This window comes from Ambystoma mexicanum, chromosome 12 (assembly GCF_040938575.1).
Source record: "Ambystoma mexicanum isolate Mex_15411 chromosome 12, UKY_AmexF1_1, whole genome shotgun sequence".
NCBI lineage: Eukaryota > Metazoa > Chordata > Amphibia > Caudata > Ambystomatidae > Ambystoma > Ambystoma mexicanum.
Window position 1 is genome coordinate 1,069,244,982 of NC_090936.1, and position 24,741 is coordinate 1,069,269,722.

The following is a 24,741-nucleotide window of genomic DNA, read 5'->3' on the forward strand; positions in this document are numbered from 1 at the left end:
TAAGGGCCCCAAGGCCAAGGGCGGCTCCAACAGAGGCGGCTCCAAGATGTGTCTGCAGGTGTCCGCAGGGGAAGCCAATGAAGCCAACTAACAGACACCACCAAAACCGTGAGTGTGGTATGGGTGGGGGAGTAGAGCAATCACTCCACTCCAGAAAGCCCATGCCACTCTATCTTACCTCCAAATAACATAGACTGCCATAATGTTAGCATGTCCACTCTTAGACGGAATTGTGAAAGCTAGCATGTCCACTCTTAGACGGAATTGTGAAAGTTAGCATGCCCACACTTAGATAGAACTGTGAAAGTTAGCATGTCCACTCTTAGATGGAATTGTGAACGTTAGCATGTCCACTCTTAGATGGAATTGTGAACGTTAGCATGTCCACTCTTAGATGGAATTGTGAAAGTTAAGCATGTCCACTCTTAGATGGAATTGTGAATATTGGCCTGCGTCGCATCTAGATGGAACTGTGAATGTTAGCATGTGAAAGTTGCATTTAGAAAGTGTGCCCTACAGCCTCTCCGTCAAGCTTAGAAATGTGCCCTATAGCCTCTCTGGCAAATGGAATTTAGAAGTGCGCCCAAGATCCTCTGTGAAAGCTGCATTTAGAAGTGCTACCAATAGCATCTGTGAAAGTTGATTATAGAAGTGTATCCAATAGACACTCTGGAAAGTTTCATTTAGAAGTTTGCCCAATAGCCTCTCTGGAAAATTGAATTTAGAAATGTGCCCAGTAGACGCTCTGTGAAAATTGCATTTAGAAGTGTACCCAATAGCCTCTGCGAGAGTTACACTTAGAAGTGTGCGAAGTAGCCTCGCTGATCAATTGAATTTAGAAATGTTCCCAATAGCCTCTGTATGGAAAATTGTACTTAGAAGTTCGCCTAGTACCCTATCTGGGAAAGTTGCATTTAGAAGTTTGCACATTGAAAGAGCATATAACCATTCATACCACACCCCACGCTTACTCTCTCCTTTATATCACCACTCAACTAGAACACAGAGATACTATGACACCATTCGGTATAACTGTTCTCATACGAACATCCCCTGCTTACTCCACATCATTCTATGTAAACACTGCTGGTCTCGCACCCCCAGCCAGGCGTTTTCCTCAGGCCTAACGCAGCCACAGCCGTTCCGGATAAATCCTGCAGAACAAACACATTCTCCTGATCTCTCAACCACCACACCTACCGATAAGAATCAGCTATTACATGTGTACCGCACGAGCTGCACACATATCCGGTGCACACACGCACCTTTTGACTCTCTCTACTGATCTGAACTTCGGTTCCCAAGGGCGTTCAACCTACCAGCGCCTTCAGACCATACCAATGGTATATAAGGCGCTATATAAGTGCAAAATAACAATAACAATATGGGCCTGATTTATAAAAGTGTATTTTCAATGGGCAAATCAGGCTCATATGAGTGCTTCTTTTTGTGCTGCAGGGGCATGGAAAATGAGGCACTGTGAGAGCATTAGTCAACAAAGAACTCCTGTATTGCTTGCAGCCAAGAATAAGATATGATGATCCATGGATTCACAATCACTTCTGTATCTAGTCTAGCAGGCCGGCGAGTGAAACATGTAAACTTACTTTGAGCTGTTGGCAGGTTTGCAAAAGCTGCTTTCAGTCTCCCAGCCAGCCATTCCAGGCTTTCGTGCAGGTTGGCCAATGCCTTCAAATCACTGACGTCCCGCAAGATTTCATTTTGTGGAATCAGCTTATCCCCGAGGTTTCCAATAAGCACTTCAGACTCCTTAGCAAATGCAGCCCTACAAGACAGAGTAGAGAAATGCTGTGAAAGAGTCCGGAAAGCATCAGACGATGATCTCGTTCATGAACATGACACCCAACAGAAACAACGCAAAGCCATACATGCAGGAACACATGCGGGTAAATGCAGAACCCTGGACGAGGATCCAGCAGTGAAAAGGATGGGCTAGGACAGTCAAGGGAGTGAGCCGAGTATTGGTGAGCGGTGGAGAAGGGAACATGATGGTGATCCCGTCACAGTGGTGCCAGAGGCGTAGACAGAGTAAGGCAAGAGCAGGCATGGCCCACCCAAAATCTGTAAATGCCCACCCAGCAGTGCTATGTGGGCATTTACAGATGTCAGTCACTGCAGTGAGCCCAACTACCTTAACTTCAGGCCCCACTTGTTAGACTATCCTGGCTACGCCTCTGAGTTGTGCAGACAGTGGCCCGAGGATTTCTGCAACTAACAGCCGCCATATTCATGCAATGCATTGCACATGTTCTGACAAGTCAAGAACATTGTAAGGTGAATACCTCTGCATCAAACACCTTTGTGGAAAGTTATTATGACATTAAGAATAAATAGGTTATTGCTGATGCAGAACTGTGGGGTGTTAAATATCTTTGAATCTGGATAAGTTGATGTGTAGTGTTCGCTCTTAAGAGTAAATATCAAGTCTTTTCATGATATTTCATATTGTCCTTAGCAAGCTCCTGTGCCGAATCCATGTGCTTTGTTTCCAAATACATTTTTGCCCAAAAATCTAAAACATTGTTTGGTTTTAATGTACACCTCTCCTTTGCTGTTATGGGGCGTCAACCCGTACTACAGGGGCCCTTTTAGACTTCCACCCTTCTCTACTAAACCTTTATCACACCATGGCTTTTTTAAATTTCCATCATGTACGCAAAATAGATTTTTTTCCATGTTTTAATGGCTTTGCCCTTCATTTCGCCTTGGAAGCAATGTCTCAGTACAGGCGCGCGTGTTTGTTGTCACCAGCCTCACATATTCGCAGGCTGTGACGGCTCATCTATGAGGAGTTTGTCCATGTGAGGACGCATGTGTAAAGAGGGCTCCAGCTGTAAAGATATAGTACATGGAAAGCGGTGGACACCAAAGAAACGCCCCTTCACAGAGCCTAGTAAGAGTTTGAGGACAAATGTAATGACACTGGACAATCAATGGGTCCTGAATGTCAGGGGTCGGAATGGCTGGGAATTGTTTAGCTCCTGCTTCTAGCCTAGAAGAGACCGATTAGCTTGAAAGCAACAGCTACCCAGTGCTACTTTGGCTCCACAGGCCAACTGGTGTCTCACAAACATACGTGTGACTTCAACTTTGAGAATGTTAAAAAGGAAGAATTAGGACACATTTAGTATACATGTACACAATGAATCATACATAATGTGCAGAAAGTTAAAGTTTGTCTCTCCGGTGGAAGTCAGATTTGCGGTGCGCTGTGAACTCGCTCCTGGTTCCCCTGTGGTAGCTCTTGCCTAGTGGGTGATGCTCAAGACACCCAGGAGTTGGTTTTAGCTTCCCTGCTCATTCATTCCTAATTTCGAACCCCTGGTGGTATGTGTTGGAAATGGTTGCAGACTGGCCAAGTGATTGGTGGGCTCTGCATTGGCTTCCAGTGGCAATATTGGGCTATTGAAAACGTTCAACTGGAAATTGCTGATCCCAGTTTTGGCAAATACAGCTGCAAAGGAACATACTGTAGCCAAAAAAGAAATGGGATCTGTTTTAGCAGACAGCCAGTCAGGCATGTTACACATTTTGGGTCCTAATCAAAAATATGTTCAGTGTTTGGCTCCATGCCCGCCCCTTTCCCCCCAGGTCCTGCTGCATGCCCAGTATTCCATTTGTGTGGATCATGGCTTTTCCTCCATTGTGTCTTTGTGATGGAAGACAGGCTCTGTAACACTATTCATGGTGACATTAGAGCCCAGACCAAATTTACTTTTAAAAGCCAAGTACATGTGTGTTTTCTTAATGCAAAATTAGTTGTCAATCTTTTTCTTGACAAAGACTTCAAGCACACTATGGAAACTGAATGCAATCAGACAGGGGTCTCCAACCTTGCAATAGGAAAGCGGCCTGCAATCGTTGGCTATCCAGATGTTTCGGACTACAGCACCCCCATGAAGCACAGGCAATAAAAAAGAGGTATCGTCGGAGTTGCACCTCGAGATGACTGCAGAGCCACAGGTTGCAGACCCCTGCCACAGGAGCATACCTAAAGTGACAGAGTTGCATTCATAGTCTGGTGCTTTTAGAAATCCAGTTATTGTGGTAAGGAGGCTATAATATCTTCCACAGCAGAAGAAAGTGCAGAAGAAAAACGAGCATTTGCCTTTCAGAAAAAATGTATCAAGCAGGAAAGATAACTAGAGAGGAGAAGTTCCAATGACTATGCTGGCAAAGTATAAAAGGTGGCCACCTTTTAAGCCCATCAATTTATGATGAAATATTCCAGGAAAATAAAATCTAAACAGGAGACGTGTGCTTTAATGACACTTTTATGAGGTCTTGTGGGTAAGTATCCACAATGGAAACTTCATAACCTGGGATGATATCCTAGTATCCAAATACTTGAGCAAGCAAACTTGTTTTAATGCTGGCCTCAAAAACACCCAATAGGAGTTGGGTCCGTCCCTGAAAAAAGGGGCACACACCGTCCACCCACATGTATCCTCGACTTGTGCCCTGAAAATCAATACAAGTCCAGAACCAGCAACAAAAAAAACTCCAGTCTGCAGGAGTGCAACCTCTCTTGCCACATCCTGGGCAAATAGGCACTCCTCACTTGCCCTCTCGTCCTTTAACCCCATGTTTGGCTTTACTCTTAAAGATAACTTGAAAAGTACACAAACCATAGTAAAGTACTTGCACAAACATAAATCCTTATAGAAAAATGCTAGGGAAAACATTTTCAGTTGTGGCATTATCCCCTCCCGCCACCTTGAATGAAAGATGACAAAAACCAAAATGCAATTTCTGTTGATTTTGAAAATGTACTTTCAAGACTTCAAGACTGATAACAAAATGTAATGTGTGAAAAGGTTACCTATTTGTGTTTTAATGTTTAACAAAGGCATGCTTCATATATAATGCCACATTCTACCCAAAATAAACGCTTTTTGGTGTGTTTAATATCAACATGTGAAAATAAGGCAAAACGATTTTGTGTGATATGTTTAATTTGACCTGGAGGAGGGCACAGATTTAACTGGCGCTTTGCGTGTGCTTTCAAAATAGAAGAACAAGTTACTCTCTCACCTGGTAACGTTCTTTCGATGGGATGGTCCGACGACGTATTCCATGTCTATGACAGTAATCACCACAGCTGTGCTGCTTCGGAAAATCTTTCGGCGTCTGCGTCCTGCGTCGATGACGTCGATACGCCGTCCTCGAGGGCCTCCGTCGAGCCGACGTCACCGGATGTTATAAGTAGGACGCACGACGCCCATAGCCTCAGTTGTAGTTTTTTCCCCAGAACGTGTGGCACCAATCTACTGCCAGTATGACCACAGAAAGCCTTGCGAAACGTAAGCTGCAATCGCATAAGAAATTCTGTAGAGGGGTAGGCAGGGAGGGAGCGATATGGAATACGTCGTCAGACCATCCCATCGAAAGAACGTTTCCAGGTAAGAGAGTAACTTGTTCTTCTAGGGGATAGGGTCCTCCGACGTATTCCATATCTATGACATACTCCCAAAGCAGTACCAACGTAAGGAGGTGGGAAAAGAATTTAGAATATACCAATTTAGAATGTCCAATCAAATTGCAGAGTAAAGGACCGCCTTGCCAAAGGCCAGATCCTGCCCATGGGAAGAATCTAGGGAGTAGTGACGTACAAAAGTATGGACCGAAGCCCAAGTGGCTGCTTCACAGATGTTACGAATAGGAACACCCCTCGGCAGAGCAGTAGAGGCAGCCATACCCCTAGTCCGAATGGGCCCGTAAGCCTACCGGAGGGTCCTTACCTGCCAGGTGGTAACATTCAGAAATTGCCAAGATAATCCATCTAGACAAAGTTTGCTTAGTCAAAGCTTGTCCCAAACGCCTTCCAGCGTAACCAATAAAGAGCTGATCGTCCACTCTGACCCGGGACATGCGTGAAATGTAGAAACTTAAAGCCTATGGAGCCTCTCCTCTTCCTTACCAGGATGTGGAGGAGGATAAAATGCCGGAAGAATCACCTAAATGAAATTCCGACACCACCTTCGGAAGAAAGGAAGGACGAACTCAAAGGACAACCCTGTCCTTATGAAACACAGTGAAGGGTGGCTTAACTGAAAGTGCCTGCAACGCACTCACTCACTCTGCGAGCGGAAGTGACCGCAACTAAAAATACAGTTTTAAGGGTTAACAGTCTCAAAGGACAAGAATGCAAAGGCTCAAATGGAGCACCCATTAGAAACTTGAGAACAAGGTTCAAATCCCAACCAGGCACCTGGAAAGGTGACAGAGGGAACACATTAGTGAACCCTTTCAGAAACTGAGAAATTAAAGGAATTTTAAAATAAGAACACTCCTCAGACGAGCGCTTAAATATGGACAGCGGCGCCAGGTAACCTTTAATGGTACTCACTTGCAAGCCCCTGTGGGCTAAAGAAAGCAAAGAAGACAGAACCACAGGAATGTCACATGAAAAAGGATCCACATTCTGAACCCTGCACCAGTCGCAGAACTTTCTCCAATGGCAACGGTACATGGACTTTGTTGCCGGCCGTCTGGCTGAAAGCAACACCTCCATCACGTCTTCAGGGAGGTCCCAGTCCTTATACCTCAACCTTTCAGAAGCCAAGTGTGAAGGTTGAGGGATCTGACCTCTGGATGGAGAACCTGACCCCCCCTCCTGTGAGAGCAGATCATCTCGGTAGGGAAGACGATGTGGAGGGCAGATGGACATGTCGAGAAGGTCCGGATACCACATCCTCCGAGCCCATGTCGGAGCAATGAGGATCACCCGGGAACCGAACCTCCGCAACACTTGCGGGATGACGGGGACTGGAGGAAACGCGTACAGCAGTGGGAAGGACCACTCCACTACGAACGCATCTCCTAAGGCTCCTCTTGGAGGAAATTCCCGCAAGCAGAACCTTTCAACCTTTCGCACTTCTGGTTGACACGGGAGGCGAAGACATCCACTTGTTGGGTCCCCCAAAGGGCAAAGATCTCCAGGAGAATCTACTGAGCCAACTCCCACTCGTGAGAGATCGCGCTCTGCCTGGTCAGAGAGTCCGCCGTCTCGTTTGCATCTCCGGTCAGATGAACTGCCGAGATCGAAATTTCCTGCTGGATGGCCCAGAACCAGAGCTGCATCGCCTCCCTGCACAGAGGAAGTGGCACTGCCCCCCCTTTTTGTTGAGGTAGTGCATGGCCACTGTGTTGTCTGTCAGAATCTGTGTTGACTGTCAGCTCGTCAGCATGAGCTCCCCATCCTGTGAGGGACGCGTTCGTCAAGATCGTCACCTCCGGGCAGGGTAGACAAAAAGGAGCCTCCCTCATCAGATTGCCTTCGACGCCCCACCACAGAAGGTCCCTGGCGACCCAGGGCGGCACCTGAACGGGGTCCGACATCCTGCCGGAGGACTGTGACCAATGGAGCTTGAGAGCCCATTGCAAAGATCTCATCCGCAACCTGGCCTCTGGCACCAGAAGAATGCAAGATGCCATGAGGCCGAGCAACCTCAAGAACTTGAACGCTGGGAGACTCTGGGCATGTTGAAACTTGTGCATCATCTGCTGAATGTGGTGAGCCCTCACCTGGGGAGGAAAACACTGCCCCAGGGACGTGTCGAGCACAGCTCCGATGTACTGGAGCCGCTGAGTTGGCATCAAGTGGGACTTCTTTAAATTGAGGGAGAAGCCCAGCTTGTGAAAGGAGTGGCAGGTGACGGACAGATGATCCAGGACTTGCTCAGGAGAGCGCGCCCTGATCAACCAATCATCCAGGTAGGGGAAGACGTGAATCCCGCCTTTGCTGAGATACGCTGCCACCACCATCATGAGCTTGGTGAAAACCCTCGGAGCGGAGGTCAATCCGAACGGCAGGACCCGAAACTGAAAGTGTGAGTCACCAACCGCGAACCTCAGGTACTTCTTGTGCTTGGGATGGTTCGGCGCATGAAAATAAGCGTCTATGAGGTCGAGAGACACCCACCAGTCCTGAAGTTGAAGGGCCTGGAGGACTTCAGAAAGAGTAACCATCTTGAGCTTGTCCTTCCTGAGGAGCTTGTTCAAACCGTGCAAGTCCATGATGGATCTCAATTCCCCGTCTTTCTTCGAAATAAAAAAATAAGGGGAATACCATCCCTTGTTCCTCTCAGCTACAGGCACCAGTTCTATGGCGCCTTTCTCCGGCAGGGATTGAATTTCCTGCGCAAGGAGCGGATCCGGACTTTTCAAAGAGAGATTCCCTGGTGGATTGTCGTGAGGCCTCTACCGGAAGTGAAGACAGTAGCCGTGGGCTATGATCTCCATAACCCACACATCTGAAGTAATGGCACACCATTCTACAAGATGCTGCATTAGCCGTCCCCCAACCGGAGAAGCATGGGCCTTATGACGGAGCTGAAGCGGCTGCGGCAGTGCCTGAGGGCAAAGAGGCAACTGCTTGCGCGGCCTTGGCACCTCGAGTACCTTGTTTTCCACCTCTAGCACTCCTACGGTTGTCCCTTTTACTTGCAGCTCCTCCCGATTTACTAAAGGACGAGTAATATCGAAAGGAACTTCCCCTCCATTGCTGTCCCCTAGGACGAAAAGGCGGAGATTGGCGAACTCCAGCGCCCAACGACTTCGCTGCAGCTTTGGAGGTCTGCAACCTCTCAAGATTCTCGTCAGCCTTGCTGCCAAAAAGATGTACACCATCGAAGGGCATGTTGAGGAGCCGGGCTTGCACATCAGTAGCAAAACCCGACTTCTGCAACCATGCAAACCTGCGTATTACTGTGCTCGCCGCCATGGACCGGCTGATGCAATCAACCATGTCCAGACCCGACTGAACGGATTCACACATGGCATCCTTGCCATTCTGCACAATAGCAAGGAAACCATCCCGTTCCTCCCCTTCGGGAATATGATCAGCCACTAAGGAAATACAGTTCCAGAGAGTGTGCGTGAGACAAGACAAGGCACAAACAGAGTTGGCAGCCTGAAGCGCCATACCCCCAGAAGAAAATACCTTCTTTGCCCAGCCGTGAAAATGTTTGTCGTCCCTATCAGGAGGGATGGTAGGGTACGACGTCTGCTTTGCTGGGGCCGTAGCCGCCTTCACAACCAAACTCTCCGGAGTAGGGTGCGTGGTCAAGTAGCAGGGGTCGCCACTGGCTGGGCGATATTTCTTCGGCAAGTACTTGCTCACTGCCGGAGACTCCCCGGAGAAGACCAAGCCGCAGCTACCCTTCTCTGCAAGGCCATATGGAATGGCAGCACCGGGTCAGTTGGAGAACCTTGGTCCAAGATATCAGTCAGGTCATCCTGCTGAAAATCCCCAGGGGGGGGACGGGACCACCCCAGGTAATCCATGACCCTCGACATGAGGTGCCGGTATGAGGATTCGGCATGTGTGCCAGGCTCCAGCCGACCAAACTCCACCTCCGGGGAGGTGTCCAGACCACTGGTGTCGTGCAGCGACTGACGCAGGTCCTCAAGTTGACTATGACCAGAAACAATGTCATCAGGAACCTCTGCAGAAACCTCACCTTCCTCAGACCCCTCATCCACCTCTGAAATATAATCCATAGGCTGGAAGGAGGGTACAGAAAAAGGCATAAAGACATGTTTAGCCTTGGCCATTGCTTCCTGGGGGGTGCCACCGTGCCACGGGGCACCTCCGACAAAGCCACCTCGAAAGGCATTGAGGGCGTCGATGGAATTGGCGTTGAGTGCGGCGCCGACAGCTTTGACGGCGTCGACACAGGCCTCGAGGGCAGAGCCCCGAGCGTGTCTCTAAACAGCATGGGCGCGGATGGCGTCAACGACTTCCTTGGAGGCGGGGCCTCGAGAGAGTCTGTCGACGACCTCGGCGCCGCCGGCGTCGATGTCTTCCTCGAAGACTTCACAGGTTCTGACGGTCTGGAGGGCGTCGAGGACCGGGACCTGGAAGAGGCATGTTTAGAGCGACCATCCTTGTCCGACCGGGACCTCAAAGGCACCCGGTGGTCGCGACTGCTCGAGTCCGAAGGCGGACGAGCAGTGTCTCTAGCATGGCCACGACTGGCGTCCTCAGACGGCGCGGACAGACCAGAGCCCTGAGATTGAAAAATTGCCAACATCTCCTTTCGGAAGGAATCCCATTCCTCAGGAGTGGAATGCTTGTTCGGACAAGCAACCCGCCGACGGGCGGAATACTCGAAAGAGGACGGGGAAGGCGACCTGTGACAGCGCTTCCTGGAGTGCCTCGAAGAGGTAGAGCAATGGCGGGACCGACTACCAGACCGAGAACCCCTGGACTCACGATGACGATGCGGAGAGTCGCCCCTCGAATCGTCCGTCGAAAGACCAGTGGAACGCAACTTCCAGGGCTTGGCCACCTTACCGACCGACAGCTTCTTCATACGCTCCCGCAACACCTTCGATGTGAGCGATTGACAGTCGACACAGTCGTCCGTATCATGGTCCTCCCCGAGGCACCAAAGGCAAGCGTTACGCGGAAAAAAAGGAACTGAGGCTACGGGCTTCGTGCGTTCTACTTATAACATCTGGTGACGTCTGCTCAACGGAGGCCCTCGATGACGGCGTATCGACATCATCGACGCAGGTCGCAGACGCCGAAAGATTTTCCGAAGCAGCACAGCTGTGGTGATTACTGTCATAGATATCATAGATATGGAATACGTCGGAGGACCCAATCCCCTCGAGATGTCCCTTTGTAGTTCTTAATACAGAAACGTTAACAGTGTCTTGCCCAAAACAATGGTCTCTTGATTAGGCCATAACATGTACATCACTTACACTTGAAATGCTATGCTTGAAGAAAGACATTGTTAAGCAGCTTTTACAAGGCCTACAGGTTCAAGTGGGTCCCTGGCAGGGGGTTATTTGTCTCGAGAGTGTCACAGCAGGAGGCCCTGGCCACCAGGACAGTGAGGGTTCTGTGAGGAATCATCTTCCCGAGCACCAGTGGTCCAGGGATTAATATTGGTTTCTAAACCATCAATCAGCCCCTCACATCTAGTACACCAAAAGGGATGCAAACAGATTGGACATAAACGTAAATTATATACCTTCTTGTCCAATTTTCATAGCGTGGACTGAACGGCAGGCTTATCTCTGCAAAGTCGTGGATCGTTGGTTAGTTGTAACACAGGGAAAATACAATTACCCAATGATAAAAGGGACTGTTCAGTCAAGATTGTATAACAATATCTACTTTATTATTATTACAACAGACAGTTCTAGCACATTACAAAATACAGCCCACCCTTTAAAGGAACACAGAGGATAGACAGTTTCACAAAGGAAAGGGATGCACACTGGATACTGACAGGAGGGTAGTCGGTAACACAATGAGTCTTAACTGTTCATGGCTATTTGGTTTCAGCACCAAGGGAGCAAGGGGTTGTAAATGTCACTAGGGGACTTCGGGAGAAGGATAAGGGGGACAAAACCACAATGTACCTGGTGCTTGAGATGATCTTGATGCTCGAAAGCATGGAGTCGTTTCCAGGACACTTTTCAGCTCCTTTCGACAGAGTTCAAGATGGGAGACAGCTGCGGTTATCAGGTGGCAAGTAGTTCGGCAAGCAAGGCTGGATGGACGGCTGCAGGCTGGCCTACATGCTGGTTGACAGATCTGGAATGCTGGTCGAAGCATCTCTGACTGCTTTAGTGACTGCAGCCTGACAACAGTCAGTGGTCTATCCGTTCGTGGTTCGAGGGCTCGACTGCCTCGAAAATATCCTTAAAAGATGGACACTGGTTGATGCTTGTTGTGGCACTCCTCCTAGCTTCTTCGCAGAGCTTGTGTCCACTTTTAAGGCGGACGTCCAAAAACTAAGGAGAATGTTTGCCGGCAACGGCCTTGTCCTTTGTTGAGAGACTCTCCGGCACTTACCACCTAGGAAGCTTGCTGGCAAAACCTAGCAGGGCACGCTGTGTGATGGCTGGTTACTGGTTTTGGAGCTGCTGGACAGGTCCTCTGTGTCCGGTATCTCCCTCTGTTCCCTGGGAGATGTTTGGAGGAGGGATATTGCTTCCCTCTTGGAAAGCCTGGCCTTCCTTCACTGGCAGAAGCTGTAAGGCAGACTGTACCTTCAGCCAGAGTCCAAATGAGTCCTCCTTCTTACTCCTTTTGAAGTCGTCAGATGATCTGCTAACTCAGGGGCTCAGCCCTCTTTTTATAGCCAAATGGGCCACAATGATTGGTGTAGGCTAAGCCTACCGTAACAAACCAATCCTGGGTCCCCACCAACAAACTTCTGTTATGCATGAGGTCATAACCAGAGGTAAGGGGTGACAAAATGTACTAAGTCCCACCCATCTTCCTGTTTGTTGTGGATCAAAGGGTCTCTATGGGTAATTGAGCTCTCTGACTCCTGATCTAAGCGCAGGTCTCCCTTGAAGGTTGTGGCGAGAACAGATTTTCTGTCTCCATCAAATCACATACTTCTTCCCTCTGAAGGGGGGTTCCATGCAGGGGTTGCCTACTGTACATTCTTGTCCCAGACATGACATTCACTGCCCGTCATACAGAGGGGTGGGAGCTAGCTTGAAGTTGACACAAAGAGTTGTTTGTTTCCTGTTCCTTGTGTCAGTTCTGTGACCAAGACTCTTCACAGGCATGCTTTCATTTAACTCTCATCAGTATGTGCTGCCACCACACAGAACTTGGACAATGAACAGGATGGATCCATGGAGCCTTTGGTATTTAAATAGGCTGGCCATTGCAGTAGGAAGGTGTTGCCTTCCGCCTTCCTGAGATGCTTCGATGTACCTGTGGTTGTCTCATTCCAGCTAAATGTGACAGGGAGGATTGCGCCTGTAGGCTGTGTATCCCCAGAGTACACTTGAGTATGTGTTTTATTGTGTGAGGAGTATAAGACAATGTGTGTGGATTAGCCCCACGCATTTTCTGAGGTTGATCTCCCATCATTCTATTTCTTAAAAACTTTCAAAAAAGCCCAGGCGAGCACACGCTCCCCGTGCGGTCGGTCAAATTCTTCACAGGAACACTGTGCTGCTGCTCGCCATCCAGACTGTCTTGCTGGTGGGACACTTTCCCGTTCGTCACCTCCATTGTCAATGAGGGTACCGAACAGGAACATGAGAGGTGTCCCACTGTCAAATGTCCCAGTCTGACTCTGAAAAGAGCCACGGGGGTGGGGGGACAACAAATTGAACCCCACCCACCGCCAGCTCGGTACACCACTGTTGGGTTCCCATATCACTAGGTGATGGAATGTGATTTTGGTCTAAAGGATTGTTGGCCGTAATTAGATTTCTGTTTTGTCCAGGATCTTGGTGCTCATCCATTCATTAATTCATTCATTCATTCATTTGTGCGAGGCAGTTGGTGAGGGTTCGATCTTGTTCTCCAGTAGTGCTGATTTTATAGATCTGTGTGTAGTCTGTGTAGTTGTTGCAGGTGAGTCCATACCTTTTGATGAGGTTGATGAGTAGGGTCATGAAGAGGTTGAAGTCTAAGACGGTAGAAGAGATCAGCTTTGTGGGACCTGTAAGCAACCTGATGGCGTCCTCACTTCTTTCCTCAATATATCCTCCTCTCAGGCAGCCTTGGAAAGGCTGTCGCTATCGGATCCTGACCCTTGTGGTGGATATGCGAGGGTGGTTCACCTGGGTGGAGGAGACTTGGGGAGTGGCGATAAGGCACCGTTGGATGAGACATGGAATCTCCCATTTCCCTTTTCCAATGAGGCTAATATCCCACAGACCTTTGTAGGTTACTAAAAGTCCCTTCCATATCTTTCCTATAAATCATTTCCCAGTAGACATCAGTCAGGTACTGAGGCGAGGAAGAGACACACCAGAGGCATACATCCTCTCTTTAATGACTCTTACACACATGAACATCACGTTGGTACTGGGACAAGGAAGAGGCATCAAACACTGAAGAAAGACTGTTGGTTTGTCAAGCAGCGGTCTAGTCTTTCTGAAACCTTAATTGATCCCGCAAACTTTAAAATGAACAGACGATTGTGAGAGAGACTTTGGTTTCCTCTTGGGAACACGGCTCGACACGGGACGAGATGCAGAGACCCGGAGAAGCTGCAACGGAGGAGCCGGAATCGGAGAAAAGCCAGGCCGATACTTCGAGTGAGCCTGGGTAAGCAGAACCGGCTTGGTGGAACGTTGCAGAGATACATGGGTGTTCGCAGCTGCAGGACTGTGAGGACAGTGCTTACCGGTGGCTCCAGAGAAGGCAGCTGGGTAAGGTGAAGTCCTTTAAAAGGGGACCCAAGGCCATGGAAAGGTGGCACGAAGCCGCAAGAACTGAAGGAGTTTTTCCAGTACCACACCGAAGCCGACATACACGCAACTGGAAACCAGTGAGTCTAGCAAAAAAGGCAAGGGGACCCCGGTTCATGTAAATAGAACTAAAAAAGCTAGGAAAACTGGAATATATTAAAGGTCCAGGAACAAGACACCCGGGAACTGTTTAGGAGGCAAAGAAGCATTGCCAAGAGTCAAGTGAGTATTACCAAACGTCATGCTATCACTGAAAGGAATGAATGGTTGTAATAAACATTGCCAAGAGGCAAACCAGCATTGCCAAGAGTCAAACAGATATAAACCTGGCAAAGGATGCCAGAGGTGTTGTCAAAAGAAGTGAAACAGTGGATACGTTTCCAAGCAGGTGAGTGTAATGGGAAGCCTATGTTGGTCTTTGCAAGCAAGAGCCACATATGAATGGTGATAAAGGAAGCTATAATAAAGTATCAAGAGTATGTGAAAAAAGAATACATCAAGCCTCACTGTAAAGCTCAAGTTGTGATAAGGTACCCAGGAAAATATATGCAGATACAAGTGAGGTGTGTCAGTTGTGTGACCTGTGATGGATGGGTGGGCCGTGTGGTCCGACAACTGCGCCTAGATGGAGTACACTCCCACCAAGGGACACTTTTTGATTGAACCAAGGAAAACATGTGAACGGAAATTGATGATCTATACTTTATACATTGGTGAAAGGTAACTAAACCCAAAGAGCTGGGAAGTATCCCAAGGGATTGTGTTATTTTGGAACATTGAGAGATTTGGAGAGATTGTGTTACTTGGGAAAATTGAGAGACTTGAAAGCTTGAGGAAGGGATCCCATCTTTTATGACTTGAAATATTTGAACCTTGGGAAAGGGAAAGCCCTTTGTCACCCAAGAGCTGGAAGAAGATCACTTCTCATTTGATGCTGACATCCTTACACATTTTATACAGTTAGATATGAAGGCAAGTATAGGTTTTGGACACAGACTATCCTTAGTTTTATTTAGGTTGGGAAATCCCACCTTAGTATATGGCAAGTTAGGTCTTTTTTCCAACCCTCTTTTTTAGTTAATAAAAGTTTACATCCTAAAATCCATTCAGTTGTCTGTGTCTACTTCATGGTGCCTTCACAGACCCCACAGGTTGGTGTACGTGGTGCCGACATGAAGGGGCTTAGCCAAATTGTTTCCGTTCTTTCTGTTAGGAAGGAGTTTACCCATAGAAAGGCTGTGTCATTAATTCCTATTTCATGGACTCTTTGATTAGAGTTTTGTGGTGGACTGTGTTGAAGACATGTGAAAGGTCTAGTAGTATTAGTGCTAAAGTGATATTTGAGTCAGTGTTTAGGATGGACAGTAGTCCTGTTTCCATTCCTCTCATGGGTCTAAAACCTACTTGTGCCTGGGCACAGTAGTTGGTCAGGTCGTCTGTGTTTTGTGACAATTCACACAGTGTCGTCAGTTCTCTGCAGGGGGGAGCCCTTTTCCATGAGGCTTGGGAGGTGTGGCCGCTACCCAATAGTCCCGACACAGGGTGCTTCAATGCGGGAGGACCTAATGGGGAGGGACTACCCCACTGTGAATAAGGGCGATGACCTAATTTACAGCCCAATGCATGTTGCTACTCCCCGACATTCCGCAGCCCTCCCTAATGTCCTGAGCCACTACATTGAAAGCAAGCTTATGTATTGTTGCAACATAGGGCCTAAGACCAAAAGTACTAGGATGAGGTAGAACACAGGAGGAAAGATAGCTCTGGGGCAACGCGTTTGTCTTGGAAGCAAGACAACGCAGCGCAACACAGGTTTGAATCACGATCCCATGCTTAGAAATCACTCCTGCTATTAAGCGTGTTATAAATGAACAATTATTATTTATAAATGAGACATGAAGATCATGGAGACTGATAACACTGATTACATGCTGGCCCCTAAGTAGCATGAGGATTAAGTCAATAACCAACAAGAAAGACTTGTGTAATCCACATGGGAGGAACTGGATACAAACTATGAACATGAATAAAGGACTTTTAGATGGGAAAAGCCTGGCCACAGAGCAGAATGTGGCAGTAACGAGAAGTACAGTAGTAGCAAGTGTAGTGGTATCCAGAGATGCTGCGTAAAGCAGTCAGAGTCCGAAGTCTCCAACGCTGGAGATTCAAACACCGTCCAACAGCTGTGGATAAGCAGAGAGCGGCAAGAGGATGCCAAGGAAGTTCTACGCCCGCCGAGTGGAGGTGGACCCAAACCTTGAAGCACGGAATACACCGCGCAGAGGTGAGAAGCCCACAAAGCCAGAGAATTGTGCCCAGGACCCAGGAAGTCCCAGCAACATACCAAAGCTCCGTAAGAGGTGGGGGGAGTTACAGGAAAACCAGAGGGGACCCAGGAGCTGACAGAGGCTAAGGTGGCACCCCAGCAGTGAGGGGGCTAGAATCAAAGGAAATCATCCTTGCGGCAGTACTAATAAGGAAACCACTGGCCATCAGAGAATGGTCTGGGACCCGAACAGTGAGAAGGAGAGCATCAGAGGAAATCTTCCTAGGCGCAGTGGTAATGAGGAAAGCACTGCCCCCCAGGAAGGGTCTGGGACCCCAACAGTGAGAAGGAGAGCATCTTAGGAAATCTTTCTCGAGCAGTGGCAACAAGAAAACCACTGACCACCAGAGAACGGCCTGGGACGCAACAGTGAAAAGGAAAGCATCAGAGGAAATCTTCCTAGGTGCAGTGGTAGGGGGGAAACCACTGGCCATCATAGAAAGGTCTGGCACCCCTAAAGTGAGAAATGTGAAGGGACCATTAAGTAGACAAATGGATGGAACTAAAAAGGAGGGTTGGAAAAAGGCCTAACTTGCCCTATGCTAAGGTGGGATTTCTCTACCTAAATTAAATTAATGATAGTCTATGCCAAGAATTCCAAAGTAAATGTCTGCCCGTGTCCAAAACCTATACTTGCCCTTACATCTAATTGTATAAAATGTGTAGGGATGTCCGCATCAAATGATACGTTTTCAAAAATAAAAGTTCAGAGCTTCTTCAAGCTATTAGGTGGAAAAGGGGTTTCCCTTCCACAGGATTCAAACAGTTCACTTTACAAAAGAGAGGTTCCCTTCCCCCAAGCTTTCAAGTCTTCCAATGTGTGGTTACCTTCCATTAATCTATCCAGTTCCGTAAGTCAATTTCAGTTCACATCGGTTTCCTTTATATTCAATCACAACGTGGCATTTCCTTAGGTGGGTGTACTTGGTCTAGGTGCAGTTATTGGACCACATGGACCACCCATTACAGGTCAAACAACCGACATACCTTACTTGGATCTGTTCCATAGGTATCTGGCCAGAGTTTCAGCTTCAAAGTGAGGCTTGACTTAGTATCCTTTTAAGCCCTTGAAGCTTTAGTAACACTTGTTTTGTCATTGTTTCCTTGTTTAGTAGCTTTCACTTGCAGGACCAACATAGGTTTCCCTGCTAGGAAACCTATTCTCTGTTTCAGGTTTCTTGATCAAAGCATCTGGCGCCCTTTTCCCAGGTTACTCTTGCATACAGGCTTTGTTACTATTATCGCTCCCTTGCACAACTATTCTTGGCTTCTTTGCAATGCTTGCTTAGAACTCTTGGCAATGCTTGATTTTACAGCTTCTAGTCATGTTAAATATTTTTTCATATTGTTTTCTTTATAATCAGTTCAGATATTCAAAATTAAATATCTTTGGCACTAATCCACCCATCCACCGTGTCCAGGGCCCCCTTAACATCCAGGCGGACTCACCAGCCTTCCCACTGTCTGTTTTCCATTAACTGCAGCTTTTTGGAGAACCGTCTCCACTCAGTCTGCTTGCGCTGGTTCCCTCTGGCATACAATGTCCTCCACAGATTCCTCGCTTCCCCGCTGCTTACTTCAGAGCTCTGGTAAACTACAGTCAGCGGTCCTGCACCTGTGAGCATTTGCGAGTCTCTCCAACGCTCCCAGTACCTTAGCTCCATGCTGCATCGCATTCTCAGCTCTGCCTCAGACTGCCGACAAGCCCCTCTCGCTCGCTGCACTGGATTATGCTCTCGATACCTCCCAGGGTCTCGGGAAAGTGCCTTCTTGTTGCCACAACTTATGCCCTAAAACTCTCCTTCCACTTTGTGTCTCTCTCTAAACTTTTCAGGTGAGCCTGTATTTCATAGTTCCAAGCTCCATGATGAGCCCAACAACTAGACCGCTCATGTTTCTGCTTCCAGTTTGTGATCTGCGTTAATTGTGGCCTCCTCGTCTCAGTACCTCATTGGTATTCATGTTGGTACAAATCCAAAGAGAGAGGGTATATGGTTTTGGTGTGTGTCTTCCTCATCACAGTACCCGACTAGTGTTTACGGGGAGATGATTTATGTAAAACATAAGGAAGGAACTGGTAATAACCTACAGGTCAGGGGGATATTAGATTAATTAAAAAAAGGAAATGAGGGATAAAGTGTCTTCCCCCAAAGGTGCTTCATCCCCACTCCCCAAGTCTCCTCCCCCCAGGTGACCCTCCCTCGCATATCCACCCCCAGGTTCAGGATCTGATAGCGACAGCCTTTCTCTGGCCCCCTGGGAGGAGGATATGTTGAGGAAAGAAGTGAGGACGCACTCAGATTCTTTACAGAAAGAATTGCAAAAAGAAATACCAGGAGAAGGGAGTCATTATCCTGGTACAGGTCCAGAACATGTGTTGAAGACGCCAGGGGAAGGGAATCATTCCCCTTGGCCTTGTGGTGAACTGTACAAACTAACATCAGGAGCAAGGTGGTATACTCTTGGCACTGGGCTGAAAGTACTGGAGACAGCCGGGGAAGGGAGTAATTCCCCCTGGTTTTATTGGGAACTGTATAACATGACATCGGTACAAGGGAGTCCTTCTCTTGGACATTGCTTAAAGACTGGGGGAAGCCGGTAAGCCAGGGGGAATCATTCCCCCGGGTATTTTCTGGTGAAAGAGAACATTTGTGGGACATTGTTCAAGAAGCAGGGGATGGGAGCCATTCTCCTGAAGAAGGAAGTTTGTTAGTTTATCCTTAAGTTATAGTGTGAGGGTTAGAGTAGGATTGACACATGACGGTGGAACTTTGATTTGACAGACTTTCTGGCAATTCCTTCAGGTTTAGTTTGAGGCAGGGGACCCCCCTCTTACAAATATGAACAGTGAGGTTTTCTATTTCAGAAAGAAAGTTTTATAACCAAAACCATGGCACCTTTGTGTCAGCTTTCTTAAGACACCTTTGCAGTTTCTCGAGGGATCTTTGAGGGGTAATTTAATATATCCTGCTTTGAAGCAATACGGTACAACTCTTATTGCCAGAGAAGGGTTCAAGAGGTGCTTTGTTGCTTTGATTCACCAGGTTGGTAAACTTTTCTTTTAAGATCTCAGAGTAGTTTAGTATTGTTAGTTCCTGAGTTGGTTGGTGAAACTGTTGTTTGGGTTGTTGAACATACTCTTGATGACTTGCTGGATGTTTACTATTTTGTTATGAAGTGGTTTTGCAAGGTCGTAGCGCAGTTTCAGGGAGGGAGTACGTGTGTTGTTGCAGGAAGTTGGTTTTTCTTAGCTCATTGCTAATGCTGACCATCTGTTTCTGGGAGTTGCCTGCTTTTGCGACGCTTTCATTGTAGTATACTTTTTAATACTTTTTATGCTTTCAGGGTGGCCCTTTTATATATTCATATCTGTCTCTGGCATTCAATTTCTTTCTGTTGGTCTTAGTTTTTCCTCCATGCTTATTTCATTTTCCCGTTTGTTTTCTTTAGGGCTCTAAGTTGGGATGTGAACAATCTCAGTCAATTTCTTTTGTGAAGGTGTGAAAGGTTTTCCGGTGTGATCGCATCTAGTGTTTCCAAGATAAGTGTCTCTAGGATGGCACTCAGTGGTTTTATGTATTCTAGTCTGGTGTTGAGGTTCCATGGTCTTTAGGGATTTCTAGTTTCTTTTCTGAGTTGTAGGGATTTTTAGAAGGTCCGATTGTATTCTTGTTGGTGCGTGGATCAAACAAGGTGGTCACTCCAGAGAATGTGCATTGGGGATGCAGCTGTGACCAGGTATATTTTGCAGAAAATTTCATCTAGGATGTCCCATGCTGAGTGGGTTGCTCAGTTCACTATTTACTTTTGTTGGATCGCTGCTAGTTGAGCTGATATGTTCTTCTTCAAACCATACACTGAAGTTTCCTTATATGATCAGCTGGTTATTTTATGGCAATTTTAATTTTGGCGTTTACAAATGTGTCTCTGCGAAAGATGGGTTGCATGTGGGCTGTCTGTGGATGAGTAGGAAGGAAAGATTGGTTTGGTGGTCCATGGCTACTTGGAGGAGTGATTAACAACTTGGGATATTTAGTGATGGTGCTAGTATGACCTTTAGGTAATCTTTGTGCACAAGGGTGAGACTCCCTCCTCTTTTTCCTTCTCCATGTGTTTGTTTCAATTTAAAGTTGTTGGATAGGGATTTGTGTGTGCGACTACCTTAAATTCTTCAGTTAGCCAGGTTTTCGATCAGGAACAGGATATCTGTTCCACCATCGTTGAAGAGGTCGTATATCTCTGTGCTTTGACATCTATCTGGCATTGATTAGGTTGCTGGGAGGACCCCCCATATTGTATTACGCCACTAATAACACATGACAAAGCCATAAACTCCTGTAGAAAAATAATTACCATGATTGAAACAGTGATAAATTGGTGTACTTTCCCTAAAATTGAGGTTGTACGTCTGCCATGCTCTAGCCAGCGCCCGCACAAACATTGAGCGTTAATCAAAATGTTAATCAAAATGTTGCCAGGTTCTGGCCGTTCATACTACAGTCCAGGCCAAAGTGTTAAACTACTCTTCCTGTCCCTCCATTCATACACAAAACATACTAGAGACACACAAACCTTGTGGGCTACAGAGAGAAAGCGCTGATGAAGGGCAAGCCCTCAATGAATCAAAAGCAAAGCCGCCCCTCCTCGTGCACCAGCTCCACCCCAAACGAGGCTGGAACAAAGCCAATTGTCCACATCAATAATAAGCAAGGATCGAGCAAGGGGCTCTGAGGTGCCCTTGGCAGCAGTTCCGCGTACGCATGCTGCCTCTCTGCCTTTTCACCGCCAAGAAAATTAGCTTCAATTATCCTGTGAGCAAGCTGTGAATATGAATCAGTTTGCTGGGTGGACTGGGCCGGGGAGCTGCGCCAACAGGCATGGGTTATCCCAACACCTGCTGCAGGGGTGCGCTGTGCGCCTGCGTGCAAGATGGAGGGTGGGGGAGGAGAGCAGGTGTGAGGAGGGTAGGTGGGGGTGTTATGTGCCAGAGACTGAATTCTTCCTGGAAGGAATTAAACATTTAGACAAGCAAATCGTTTATTGCTGTCCAAACACTGCTGGCCCCGCAACACCCACTCACGATAATAGCTTCAAGATGGGATAGGGCACTGTCATCAGAGAGGAAGCACCCTGAATTCTAAACGATCCATTATCACAGACGACAGTAGCCTACTGCTGTATGGATTATTGTTCAAGGCTAATACACATGTATGTTAGGCAAATATACAAGGACATTAAAAAATGTGGGTCTCATTACAGAAACATGGCACCAAAGGGACAGGGTCTACTGGTGTACGCAGTGTGCTGACACCATGATGGCCATACGATCATATGCAAGGTCACTGGGAGAGTTTTTTTCCTAGTGGAACACAAGCTTTTTGTTGCACTGTTTTGTTTGAGGACTCTGGGAGGAGAATATTAACAGAAAATGAAGCTACAGAACCCTGCTGGCCCATGTCCTAGCCTTGAACCACCTGCTGCGGGAGTCAGGCCTGTTGACCCATGATTTCTGGTGGGACCTTCTAAAACGTTTAATTTTAAAGTTCTCAGGCATCCTTAATAATCTTGAAAAGTGCCAAAACATCAATCATGTGCCTAGAAACTTTGCATGGGCCATGGTTGTCCTGTGTGAAACCTCCAGGGCCCTTTAATAGAAGTGACCTTAGACAGGAGCTGTGAGGGAAGAGAGAGGAAACAGAAGAGGAGGGACATGTAGAGGAAAGTAATAGTAATAAAGTGGTTACATGTACCTCCTACATGCTGTGTGGTCTCGTTTCTTCCAGTATCTGTGTCCACCACTCCAGTTAACAACTGGCGATGAGTGGATTCCCACCCACACCCAACCACCACCGTGCATATCAGTTCTGCTGTCAGTCCAGCCGCCTTAGGTGGTTGAGCACACCGCTCCCGAGACACCCATGTTCTCCCAACCAGACGGCTGGCGCGCGCAGGTTGTGCTGCGACGGCACCTGCTGTTTCAAAAAAATAACTACATAAATTAAGAGTGGGAGGACCGCCAAAGGCACAGCCAGACAGCTGCCTCCAACCCAGGTGACCTACCCACCTGGCCCGGCACAACGCATATCTTGCTCTTGAGGCTGCTCCAGGCCCGATCACTGCTCGAGGGCTCTACCTGGTGTCCAAAATAATTTACTTCTCCACCACGTTCCTCCAGCCATCTAGTCCACGCTGCTGATCTTCAATCCATTCATCTGGCTGCCTGCTGCTGCTGCTCGCTCCTCCATCCATCCATCCATCCATCCATCCATCCATCCATCCATCCATCCATCCATCCATCTGGCTACCTGCCCGTCTGCTGCTCCTCCACCCATCTTGTGACCAATCTGGCCCAATGCCTCCTCCTTCACAATGTTCCTCCATTCATCTGTTGACCACTCTGGTCCAGCTTCCTCCATGCTGCCCCTCTCAGAGTGCTGCCTACCTGCATCAGTAGCCACTCCGAAGCCAATATCCTTTGTCCTCTGCCGACACACGCATATTACAGTGTCTCGGATATGCTCTCGCCACGGAGAACGTTGCTGCAGATCCCGTAATGAACCCTGCCATAAAGTTCACAGCCACCAGAGCCTCGTTCCTGTGCAAAGCACTGCCAGTCCGGCTTCAGCCACACCACAACAAGGGGTTGCAGTGGCTGGAGTACTTCACTGATTTCATTAAGGCCGTGGGTGATGAAGACACCAACCATGATGGAATTAAAAAAATCCAGAGAATGAGAAGAGATGATACAACATGCTAGTCGAGGCCCTCAACAAGAAACTGGTGATTCAACCCAACAGGGACTACAAGAGGTATGTGTTCAACCAATGCTGACAGCTACCTCACGAGACGTTTGTGACCAGACTATGCCAAAAGCTAACTCACTACCAATTTGCCAATTTCTCAGATGATGAAGCCCTAAGACTTTGCATCATTGAAAGATGCACCTCATCGACATCCTGTAAACAGCTGCTCAAAAGACCTCTTGAAGAGATCATATACCTCGCACGGGTATATGAGAGCATTGACACACAAGTGGCCGCCACGGAGGCCCCAAAAAAAGGTGTAAGTAGTGGCTGCGCTACAAACGTTGAAGAGCCCTGACAAGGTAACAGCAGTTCCAAGGTGACTTATACCACCCGAGGCCCCAGGCCAAACCCTCCAGACTGTGCTACAGATGCAGATTTCCATTCCCGCACATGGGGACATGCCCAGCCATCACTCAACTTGGGAAGAGTAGGCCACTTCCAGGCAGTCTGCAGGGAAGGCAAGCCTTTTCCACTGTCAAGAGCATGCAGCTGTACATGTGCAGACGATCATCTTCTGGACCCCAAAGAGGGCCGCAGAGAAGGTCATAGTAAGCCCCCAAAGCCCACTATGATTAATCTGCATGGTGGAGGTCTACCAGGGTGAAGAGGTACGAGAGGAATGCACACACCACGACATACCGGACAAACACCACTCAAAAATCAACAAGGACTGGGACGCGCCAGCTGACCACAATGACGAATAAGTGTACCTAATGGAAGGTGATCCAGAGATGTTGGCTGCCATCCGGGTTTTGCTGGACGTGGTTTGCACACCGCATTGCTTCATCACGGACACAGGGCGACGGTTAACATAATGGGAGAACAGGAACTTTTTGCAGACCGCAAACAAGGACATCCTGGCTAGATCAAAGTGTTATATTCTGTACATCTGCATAGCATTCAATGCTGGAATTCACACTTGCCACTGCAGTAACCAAACCAGATGTACACATGTATTCATTTAAAGTTGTTTGTTTGTATTCAGGCTGGGCCTCCTGACCAAGCTGCTGCATTGTGACCTAAAAGAATCCCAAGAATGTATATAAGAAGCTCCTTGGTGAAGCACAGGCAGTTTATGCAGCCTGGTTGTGGAGAGGGGCATTGAGAGGAACCTTAATTAAAAAAAAAGATCAGATAAATAACTGGTTGTGGGTCTACCTTATTCTAGGACATCACATTTGGCGATGAGTTGGTGCTTGCCCCCACACCACCATCTTCGATTTCTCGTCTGGAAATCTGCTGATGTCTATTTTCATCATTGGTTGCCAGTGAATGTAGGTGCTTGTGGTTGCCCTACTCCTGTGGATTGTGCCCTGGCTCATGAGTTTTGCCTGTCCCAGAGAAGGATTACTGCCCGTGCTACGGCGGCACCTTCCAGATCTGCTTTACCCTGCACTC

At 47.7% G+C, this 24,741-nt stretch overlaps 1 protein-coding gene across 1 annotated transcript in view; it reads right to left on the reverse strand.

The window, feature by feature from the left end:
- The window catches only part of EXOC4 (exocyst complex component 4), a 2,700,837-nt gene that overhangs the window by 488,744 nt on the left and 2,187,352 nt on the right, over positions 1 to 24,741 (reverse strand). Inside the window, exon 14 of the mRNA XM_069629625.1 lies at positions 1,608 to 1,786. Within this exon, the coding sequence (XP_069485726.1) occupies positions 1,608 to 1,786 (179 nt within the window). The remainder of the gene's footprint in view (positions 1 to 1,607; positions 1,787 to 24,741) is intronic.